Below are 12,059 nucleotides of genomic sequence, written 5' to 3'. Positions count from 1 at the left end.
AAACGCACTCCATGTGTTTGGAAGATCAGACTGTCATAGTCATGCAAACACTTGACCATGCAGGTAATCAACCATAAGTTCAAACATCTAAGAGACTCAGACAAATATTGCTATAAATCTTTACCAATTCAAGATTGATTTCCGGATTTTCACTAGTCCGTACGGACTAGTGCTATAGAGAGTTCACTAGTCCGACACGTTTTTTACTAGTCTCGGACTTACGGACATGAGTTAATTTCGAACCCTGTTTATCATTAACCAGTCAGTATTATTTCAAGTCAACCGATTCGGAATAAATAGGACCTCAAGTGATTGATCTAGTTCATCCTCCGATGAAAAATCGTTGATGTGGCTGGCATTTGCATTAATTATGAGTTCAAAGTGATATCCTTGCATAACAAACTATGGTTCCCCATTCAAAAACTCCTCCAGTTGCAAATAAATCGTTTATGGATGTGCTTTTGTTTTGATTCGCAAATCTTGAGTGTGGTCTCTTATGACATCACAAATTCAGGAAATCAGGAACGATAATCGGGTAACGATTTTCTATTCCAACTACCTTTGCACTTCAATTTCTTCGAGTTAATATCGTTATTAATCTTAAAAAAGCATTTTTATGAGGAGTCTATGAAACAAAGTTGATGATTATGGAGAGAAAAGGTATTGTTAAAAACCGTCTCCTATGACCTTTAAACCTTCCTGACATAGTTTGTTAACAACATGGCCCTTGGGGGTAAAATGGGGCCACAATAGGGAATCAAGGTTTTACATACAAATATACATAGGGAAAATCTTTAAATATAGGCCAATTTTAAGGTGACTCAGATGAGTGATGCTGCCTTGTATAAAAATAACACCTTGTTTGATTGGCCGTCCATAGAAGAATTGTTGCATGTTACTCGGGTGACCTTGAAGGTCACCATAGGCCTCTTGTTTCTCGGTGATTACAAGTCACAGTGTTGATTTGTACCAAACTACTTTGTAATGTGATGCCATTTATTTTGCTCATCAACTTTCTGTTTGCCAAATTATATTATCAACAACTACATGCAGACAAATCATAGCTTGAGGATGGTAGGTACCAGCCCAGCTTCTGGGAAGCATTGGTTATCTAGTTGATATACTAAACTTGTCATAAAGCAGGGTTTGACGCCAAGGCACATCCGACAGACTAAAAGTCTACTAAACGATAGGTCCGTTTGGGTAAAATGTCGGTTTACTAGTCCGACTGGTCTTGTTAAAAAATAAATAAGAAACTCTATTTTAAGCCATAAGATATTTTATTCTTTTCTTGAATATAACTTTAAAGAATTTGTGCACTATTTTAAACCACGTGATGTTATATTAATCTCTATTTTTAGCTGTATTAAATAAGTTGCGGTCAGAAGTGATGTTTGCAACATCTACTCGATGTTAAATAAATGTAAAAAGTTTTGTTTCGGCAAAATAAATATAAATTGAATTCATTTTAAATTTTAAAAAACTGTTTATTTGAATTAATATAAGAAAGTGTTTATCAAATTAATACATTATGTCGTCAACAGGCAATTTTCGGTGTCGACATGTGCGGCAATGTCTCTTTTCAAATACAACTTCTTGATGTCCCAAGAGAGAAAAAAAGAAAAGGTGGGAAAGAAACAAAGCAGGGCTTTGAAATAGAAATTTGAAAAATGGTCGGTGTTGTTTTATTATACCGCAGTGAAGGCTGTAATGTTTTTGACCCGTCAATCAGTCCGTCAGTCCCTTTCTTGTCAGCGCAACTTCTCTGAGACCGCTCAACAGAATTTTGTGAAACTTTGTAATTTATAAGGACACACTATGTAGATGTGCATATTCCCAGGAAATTCTGATTCAATAATTTTTCTTGGAGTTATGCCTCTTTTGAACTTGGAATTTCGAGGCCGTCTGTCCTATTTTTGTTTATGCAACTCCTCTGAGAATGCTCAACAGAATTTTGTGAAACTTAATAGTTAAAATTGATACACTGTGTAGGTATGCATATTCCCAAAGAATTCTTATTCAATCATTTTCTGGGAGTTATGCCCCTTTTGAACTTAGAATTTCGAGCCCGTCTGTCCTGTTCTTACAGTAATGCATAGCATTACCATTCATTATGTGAGACTTTGTCAAGCAATGTTGGAGCATGGGGTATGACATCTTTTTACAATCCGCTGCGCTTCTCTACAACCCTTGGCTGCGTTAGCACAATTTCCTGCATATCAGTTGAAAGCGAAATGTTGTGGGACCGACGGACATGTCCAGTAATTTGACTCTTGGTCCGGTAAACTTCATTATATTTTCGGTCCGAATGTCCGGTGAATTTCCAGCAACGGTTTCGAAAACTACGCAGCATTTTCCCCCCTTATATAACTGGTACCGATAAACGGTACCATTTCCAATGCCAAAAACCGTTGATTTTTCCCAATTTTGAGACTAAAAATTTCCAATTCACTTGCCGAAAAATAGACCGCTGAAATCGTAATTTTCTTAGTCTGAAACGTTGTACGAGTTAACTAAAATGTTCCCTTCCGGTATTAAATCGAAAGTACAGATCATGGCAGTGTGTTTTGTACAATGATTCCTTATGTTTCACAACAACAAATATTACCGTAAAAAAGTTTGTAAAGAGATGAATACTTCTTGTTTTGTTGTATTTTTTCTTTTCTTTTAGCTGAAATCATTTGTTTTGTTGTATTTTTTCTTTTCTTTTAGCTGAAATCATTTGCCTATACATTGGTAGAAAATTCCCAATTTGTTCGATTTTGACGCGATTTTTCCCAATTGAATGGGTACCAGTACCAGTAGGTAGAGAAAATCAAAGTACTTAAAGTACTCGTGGGAGTTGAACATTGTGGAAATTCGGTTAGAAAAGATAGTACTGGAAGGGTAGGGGGATAAATGACTGAATATTATCATGATTTTAGATACAAATCAACTGTTGTTGTTTTCAAAGCGTTACAACAGCAAACATGGATAACGGAAGGCCCATGGGCCACAACGCTCCTCGAGTAACTGAAGTCGTGTTGTTGTTTTCTAGAATTTCACCCCTTTATATTCTCATGAAAAATGTGACCACATATTATGGCCCAAACATTCAAATCAATATGGTTATCAATGCCTTGCAGTTATGAAGAAGTTTTTCCCCTGTATATATACATTCAAGTTTAATCCTAGTTATAGCTAATTCTAAGGATTGATTACTTGAAAAGGTAGTCCAATATGCTAAACTGTCACCTGAGTATACTACAGTCCTGTAGAGGATCAATGGAATGGTAAATAATTGTATGATAACTCAAAATAAATGAAATGCAAAAAAATTAAAAATTGTCGGGCATCGGAAATGCACAAGCCGAGTTGCGCAAAGAATGGGCATAGAGGGAACCGGCAGAAAAGTTTTCAAGAATTATCAAGCAGGGAGCAAAATTTTGCGTACATAAATTTCAGCCAACTTAAATCCTTTGTGACCTTGACCTTTAACCCTTGACCAAAATCAATAGGCTTCTTTGTCTCATCAAGGGCGATACTCCATCTAAGTTTAATTGAGATCCTATAATTTGTTAAAAAATTATAGTGCAGAAAACAAAATTTTCTCCAAATTTCAGTCCATTTATAGCCACTGTGACTTTGACCTTGTGACCCCGGAATCGATAGGCTTCTTGTCTTACTTAATCGATCTAAGTTTGATTGAGATCCTATAATTCGTTCAAGAGCTATGGTGCGGAAAACAAAACTTTCTCCAAATTTCAGTCTATTTATAGCCAGTGACCTTGACCTTTGACCTAGTGACCCCAGAATCGATAGGCTTCCTCATCTTACTGAGGGTGACAATCCATCTAAGTTTGAATGAGATCCTATAATTTGCTCAAGAGCTATGGTGCGGAAATGAAATGTTGATGCGTGCCCGCCTGCCCGCCCAAAGGCACTTCATCAGATCATAAGCCGAGTTCGACTTCATCGCAACTCCGCTAAAAATGAAACACTAGTCAAATAATGTTATTTATTGCCAAGGTATTTGGGATATTATACTGTGGCTCAAACAGGGGGTGAATGAACCTGACAGTATGGAAAGCATATAGTGGAATCAGACTTGTGATGCTGGAAATCTATAGTGATTAATAAACTATACATGTACAAGATCCATAACTATTTTTTTTTCCAGTTTGTGAGGGAGAATCCTCATGTCTCTTTCATCTGTAGACAAATAAACAATGTGTTTTGACCAGAGCAATTTCCAATCCTTTTTGCAGCATAAATTCAACATTGTGGCAACTGGGTTAAACTTTGATAGGGAAGTAATACATGGCAGCACCTTATCCCATGCTCTTAAAATTTCTGTTTGACACACACTCATGACATCTACTCAAACATTACAGAGTGCAGCAAAATCCCATTGTAATAGGGGATTCAAAATGGATAACTGGTACAAAATATGGTACATACTATTAAAAAAGGATAATGAATTTGACATATTGATGTCTTGGAAAAGGAAATTCTGACATCGGGGCTCTAAGCGTTTTCAAACATTGTCATTTGATAAAAGTGTTCTACATTTTTAAAAATAGAGATTAATATGTCTTTACATACATAGGTGAGAAAGTTTCCATTATTCCTAGCCGAGACATACCATGTATGCGCAAAAAATTCATAAACAAATATCACACTACTCACGTAGAAAATGTGGACCTTACCGTCATCAAGCGCAGCGAAACACGCCATTTCGAGATTATAGTCGACGAAAGCTCGGTAACAGTAATGAATAAGGTACACTCATTTTGTATCTATTTTGTGACTTTCTTTATTAAAAGGAACAGTTCTCTAATGTGTAACGTGCAATTACTACGTAATTCAATAACTTGAAGCATGAAGCAGTTTCACTTTGCCACTGGATATAAGAAATTTTATTTCGTATTCCGATCCCAATCGAAAGTTGTTGACTGGGAATGACGTGTTTTAATTCAATCTACATGTAACATCAAGCATTTTTTTTTTTATATCACATTAAAAAAACCAAAAAAAACCCCAAATATATACACATACACAATGTTGTAGAGTTATTTCTTGTAAATTTTCTGAGGTTTCGCACCATATTCGATATTTCGCGCCACAATAGGGCTTGTGTGCAGTTGTCGTTCGTTTCCCTATCAATGTTTACAGGTGACGCTGCGCTACAAACGACAATTTTCAACCTTATCTTTTATTTTTCTATGTCTATCAGTATCAATTTGATCGAAATCTTGTATTCAAATTGATTTGAATACAATATCATTGCATTTATTTACATGTCAATTATCAAAATTAGATTAATTCAGAAAAGTTACATGGATTATTTAATGGTGGATGTTTATAAAAGTTTATGTTGATTTACCTAGGAGTAAATCAGCTGACACAGAACCCCCGCTGACGACCACTATACAAATCAATACAAATTACTGTGCAGAAAAGTGCGTGATGACCCAGGGAGATTGAACATAGTTCAACTCCCAAAAATCGCTGCTACGTTTCAACTTCCAGTTCCATTTATAAAAAAAACCCATACAAAAACGGCAACATGTTCCAATTAAAATGGAACAGTAATGCAGTCCACAGTAAACCTTTAAAACGAAAATCAAATGACCAGGAGGCTCAAAGTCTTTCATGTTTTAATATAAAAATAATTCTACTTTTTTTCGGTCTGGTAAAATGTGATTCAGTCCGGTAATGTTCCTGTGTTTACCAGACCGAATGTCCTGTAAAACATTTCAACATTTCGCGATCACTGGCATATGATTGAATCCTTTTCACAATTAGGCCAACGACAAAAATTGTTGAGTTTCCGCTAACGTTCCAGAAAAAAATAGGGTAGGTAGGAAATAAATTTTTATGCCCCCGAGATCGAAGATCGGGGGGGCATATTGTTTTTGTCCTGTCTGTAATTCTGTAAGGCCACTGATAAAATGTGTTGTGTTTCCGCTAACCCGACCGACCCTAATTTATAGCCCCGACCATAGAATTTTTTTTTCGATATTTAAAAAAAAATCGTCATTTTCCCGGAAAAAATATATTCCTGGTTCTTTTTTTTCTTTTTAGTTAGACATTGAGATGAAGTCATTCATTGACCAACGCTTTAATGATGTACAAAATTGCATGGTATTGTCTCAAGCGTTTCAACAACATTGATAATGTTTGTAACTAACAGCATGGCATGATGGTTGACCTAGTGGCTAGTACCTCCATGCATGCCTCACACAACGGTGATTTATCAATTGAAGCTAACAGACGGTCGAGAAACTTTGCCAAGTGTCATGTTTCCATAGTAGACTTTCTTTTGTTAAAATTGCCAACCCCTATGGTGTTTTTAGACGGTGGCTATTTATAGCTATGCACTGTCTTATGCTATCGCTTCAGCGGGCATTGCTGTATATACACGGGGACCCTAGTTTTATATGGAGGTCATGATGCAGAGTGACAGACATGAATGTCCAGTCTGTCAAATTTGTATGCACATCCATGGTTTCTGCTGCAGTTCCAACTGAAAACACTATGAAAAAGGCCACAAATTAAGCATTGAACGCATCTGAGTTGTTGATGGCTGGTGAGAGCCGAGAGGAAAAAAAGATGTGCAAATTTTTTTTTAAATAAAAATTTATGTCCGGTAAAAGTTTTAGCTGGAAGAGAGTTGGATCCCACTAGGATAAATGGGATCTGCCCAGACTGTCTTCCTACCCTTGTTCCATTTAGATTGTGAAAGTACATTCAGAAATGTATTAATAAACTGAAAATATGTTAATGATGTTAATATTTTGGTGATGATTTAATATTTTTTTCAAAACCATCACATTATTTTCCTGTCAAACATTTCCAATAGTAGTATTCCCATGACACCCAATCTAAATGTAGAAACAATATAGCTGGTACTTGTATAGCATAGTGGCATAAAGAAGTTAACTTTTGTGTTTTATGCTAGATATGTTTTATTGAAAAATATTTCTTATAAAACATCTAGAAATTATCCTCGGCCAATAACAGGTGAAATGTTATGATTGAAAGTTTACTTGCAATGCAATTTAAGCAAAATTTTATTTTGAAAGTATAAATTTCAATAGAACATTTAACTTGTTAGAGTTTACAATGTTTTTGCATACTTTGAAAAAATAAAATTTATTTCCTTCCTACCTACCCTATTTTTTTCTGGAACGTTAGCGGAAACTCTACAATTTTTGTCGTTGGCCTAATTCTGTCATTCTGTCTGAAACTTTAACCTTGCTAATAACTTTTGAACAGTAAGTGATAGAGCTTTGATATTTCACATGAGTATTCCTTGTGACAAGACCTTTCCGTGAGTACCAACATTTTTGCCCCTGTGACCTTGACCTTGGAGTTTGACCTACTTTTTGAAAACTTGAACCTTGCTAATAACTTTTGAACAATAAGTGATAGAGCTTTGATATTTCACATGACTATTCCTTGTGACAAGACCTTTCCGTTGGTATTAAACCTTTTGACCTTGACATTTAACTTACTTTTAATTTTTTTTTACATTGGTCATAACTTCTAAATGGTAAATATTAAAGCTTTCATATTATACATTTAAGCATTTCTTTTGACAAGATCTTTTTACTGGTACCAAGATATTTGCCCTTGTGAGTTTGGCCATCTTTGGAACTGGCCATTATCGGAGGCATTTGTGTTTCACAAACACATCTTGTTTTTTTTAAATTTCATTTTTTCAAAGTATGCAAAAACATTGTAAACTCTAACAAGTTAAATATTCTATTGAATTTTATACTTTCAAAATAAAATTTCATTTGCTTAAATTGCATTGCAAGTAAACTTTCGATCATAACATTCACCTGTTATTGGCTAAGGATTATTTCCAGATGTTTTATAAGAAACAATATTTTTAAATGAAACATATCTAGCATCAAACTTTTTACACTGGTACGTCTTCAGGAGAAGATGACCCCTAATGATTTTGAGGTCACATGAACAAAGGTCAAGGGTCAAACTGGACATGGGGAATATACTGTCCATTCAATATCTTGAGAACCCTTTACTTGACAGACATCAAACTTGGTACACTGGTACATCTTTAGGAGAAGATGATCCCTATTGATTTTGAGGTCACATGTTTAAAGGTCAAGGGTCAACCTGGACATTGGAATATACTGTCTGCTCAATATCTTCAGAACCCTTTGCTTGACAGACATCAAACTTTAAATAGTACACTAGTGTATATTCAGGAGAAGATGATGACTCCTATTGATTTTGAGGTCACATGGTCAAAGGTCAAGGGTCAAACTGGACATAGTAATATACTGTCCACTCAATATCTTGATAACCCTTTTACTTGACAGACATCAAACTTAGTACACTGGTACATCTTCAGGAGAGGATGACCCATATTGATTTTGAGGTCAAAAGTCAATAGTTGAACTGGACATAGTAATATATTGTCTCCTATATTTTAAGAATTATTTGCTTGATTGACACGTACCAAACTTGGTACACTGGTACAGCATAAGGAGTAGATGACCCCTATTGAATTTTAGGTCACATGGTCAATTCACTCTTGACATAGGAAGATATTGTCTGCTCAATATTTTGAATTGATGATCATACTATCAATTAAATGAAGTGTGTGTATATAACCCTTTTCAATTTTGCACCATGGGGGGCGTATGTGTTTTACAAACATCTCTTGTTTAACTAATGACTTAATTTTCAGAGAGAACTGCTAGTATTGAGAGGAAGGGTGTGTTTGGATGAAATGGAAAGACAAGTGACAAATTTGGAGAACAGCAAGAATACTTGGACAAATTATTTTGATCTGGAGTAAGAATTTGAAAGAAATATGTACACAGTTTCTTAAGCATTCAAATCCCTAATTTCCTTCAATTGGTTAATACACTGTAGAATGAATGTTGTACTTAATCACAACAGTTAAACATGCTAATAACACACTTTAAATGAATTCATGCTCTATGCAAACTGATATTTATTTCCTTATGAAAACAAAATTGCAAAAATTTATTGGATATAAGGAAATGCTGTTTTTTGCTGGCCCAGGAGGTCCACTGTGATTGTGTTTTACTGTATTAAAGGAAAAAAACTAGGTCATGTTTTTTCTTATAGCCATCTGGTGAGTTCTGAAGAATTATTTGTTTTACAGAGAAACAACTTTAGAAGAATTGATTGATTTGCAGATCACATCCCTGAAGAGAAAGATTTTATGTCATTTGGTTTGTACAAAGATTGCTATGAAATTTTGTTTGGTTCTTTTTAAGCCCCCTTTAAAGAAGAGGGGCATCATATAGTGTTCCTTCTGTCTGTCAGTAGTAATATGCAATTTCCTAGTTGCCCAATAGTTCTTTCCCATTGTGGAACTCTTACGCACAATGAGACGCAAAACATACTATCGTCCACCCGCGGTGGGTACAAATGCTTATCACTGCCTTCATATATTGCCTAAAGGCCGATTATCAGACATTATGCAACCACCCAAACTGCAGGGACACACAATATTAGTAAGTTTTTAGCTCACCTGAGCTGAAAGCTCAAGTTAGCTATTCCGATCGCCTGTTGTCCGTCGTCTCTCTGTAAAATTTTTACATTTTCGACTTCTTCTCCAGAACCACTGGGCCAATTTCAACCAAAGTTCGCCAAAAGCATCCTTGGGTGAAGGGCTTTCAAGTTTGTTCAAATGAAGGGCCATGTCCCTGTCAAAGGGGAGATAATTGCAAAAATAGGGTAGGGTCATTTAAAAATCTTTTTCTCAAGAACCACTGGGCCAGAAGAGCTAAAATTTACATGAAAGCTTCCTGACATAGTGCAGATTCAAGTTTGTTCAAATCATGGCCCCCTGTGGTGGATGGGGCCACAATAGGGGATCAAAGTTTTACATACAAATAAATAGGGAAAATCTTTAAAAATCTTCTTCTCAAGAACCACTGAGCCAGAAAAGCTGATATTTACATGAAAGCTTTCTGACATAGTATAGATTCATGTTTGTTCAAATCATGGCCCCCGGGGGTAGGATGGGGCCACAAGGGGGGATCAAAGTTTTACATACAAATATATAGGGAATTTTTTTTTTTTAAGAAAAGTGGATGTAAAAATTTGTGAGATATCCTTACTTGGGAGATCAATTATTATTTTATTGATTTATATGATGTTAAATCTAAAATTATGTCTTTAAAAATCGGTTTTTGTATATGTTTGCAATTTGTTGAGATCATGTATTGAAAGCTCAAGTATGAAAAAAGGAGGTAATACAAATGGTCTCTGAGACATTTTTATTGAATGACAATTTTGATGCAGGTGCATAATCAGTGATAACAGATGCTGAAAACCAAGCTTCACCTATCAGATAGCCCTTGTTTTCAGGTACAAAAGGTCAAATTACCTTTATCAGGAGTCGAAATTAACTTTTTCTTCCACAGGCTAATTTTAGCCTGTGGGTAAAAGATCCACAGGCTAAAATGAAAACCTACAAGCTAAAATAAAAATCATGAAGCAGTGCTCTTTTTTCATATTTTTTTTAAATCAATGATTTTCCCCACCATTACTGAGCCTAGTGGGTCAACAGGCATCGTTTGGACAAAACACTAATTTACGTAAGTCATATGATGCAATGTTTAGGTCTCTTGACCATCGCACCTCTAATATTCACAACCTGTTTACCGCAGTTATAGATCCAATGTCTTCCAATTTCATGCCACGTCAGGATTGTCACGAGTAATTTTTCAAAGTGAATCCCAGACTCGTGGTTTATAAGCAGCACGATCACAAGTCCCATGATTTTTTATGCCCCCAAGATCGAAGATCGGGGGCATATTGTTTTTGTCCTTTCTGTCATTTTGTACTTCTGTCATTCTGTCTGAAACTTTAACCTTGCTAATAACTTTTGAACAGTAAGAGATAGAGCTTTGATATTTCACATGAGTATTCCTTGTGACAAGACCTTTCCGTGGGTACCAACATTTTTGACCCCGTGACTTTGACCTTGGAGTTTGACCTACTTTTGAACAATAAGTGATAGAGCTTTGATATTTCACATGAGTATTCCTTGTGACAAGACCTTTCCGTGGGTACCAACATTTTTTACCCCGTGACCTTGACGTTTGACCTACTTTTTGAAAACTTTAACCTTGCTAATACCTTTTGAACAGTAAGTGATAGAGCTTGGGTATTTCACATGAGTATTCCTTGTGACAAGATCTTTCCGTTGGTATTGAACCTTTTGACCTACTTAAAAAAAATTTTTTTACATTGGTCATAACTTCTAAATGGTAAATATTAGAGCTTTCATATTGTACATGAGTATTTCTTTTGACAAGATCTTTCTACTGGTACCAAGATATTTGCCCTTGTGACCTTGGCCATCTCCGGAATTGGCCATTATCGGGGGCATTTGTGTTTCACAAACACATCTTGTTTTGTTTTTGTTTTGGGTAATCGCCTACACGGTGAGCAGTGCACTCGTGCCGTGATTACAACCCGACCTCAATATGAAAATGAATTAATGTAGATAGAAAATTCTGATTAAATTAACTACTGGAAGACTTGAATTCCAAGTTTGAGCTTTTTGTTATTCATTTATCTAACAAGAAATCGGAATCTATGTTTTACCAAGTCAATTTAATCACCCCTATAAGTGAAGAGGTCTATATTTTTCATTATAATGCGATGGCCAACCTCTAAAGCATTTGTTTGACACCGAGTTTCTTAAAAAAATCATTTTAAAAAATCCAGATAGAAACGGTTGTTGAAATCAGTCGTTCATGTAAGCGTTTGTATGATTTTGAGTGCAAGTTTAAGAATGGCGCATGGCGGCTTAAAACGGATACAATACGATCATGGTTTGTAAATCCCCACTCACTAAGATTTGCGAGTGTCCACTATTTTTACTCGCTATTTTTCAAATCTACTCGCAATTTGCGAGTATTTCTCGCTAATTTCGAGCCCTGGCCTTTATACATCTTCCCTCCAGGATAACAGTGCCAACAACCAAACATCAGAAGCCATAATCATAATCAGTGAATCATAAGGAATCTAAATTAGTGTGTGTAATACAATTAGGT

At 35.6% G+C, this 12,059-nt stretch overlaps 1 protein-coding gene across 3 annotated transcripts in view; it reads left to right on the top strand.

Moving 5' to 3' along the window:
* LOC125647369 (uncharacterized) overlaps positions 1-12,059 on the top strand; it is an 89,322-nt gene that overhangs the window by 46,989 nt on the left and 30,274 nt on the right. For 2 of the 3 annotated variants that reach the window (XM_056140897.1, XM_056140896.1), the window contains exons 6-7: positions 8,705-8,811; positions 9,149-9,218. The exons of the other annotated variant lie outside the window; for it this stretch is intronic. In XM_056140897.1, the coding sequence (XP_055996872.1) occupies positions 8,705-8,811; positions 9,149-9,218 (177 nt within the window). The remainder of the gene's footprint in view (positions 1-8,704; positions 8,812-9,148; positions 9,219-12,059) is intronic. 3 annotated transcript variants of the gene reach the window in all.

This window comes from Ostrea edulis, chromosome 6 (genome assembly GCF_947568905.1).
Source record: "Ostrea edulis chromosome 6, xbOstEdul1.1, whole genome shotgun sequence".
In the NCBI taxonomy this organism is placed as follows: Eukaryota; Metazoa; Mollusca; class Bivalvia; order Ostreida; family Ostreidae; genus Ostrea; species Ostrea edulis.
This window is presented reverse-complemented; position numbering and strand designations above follow the sequence as displayed.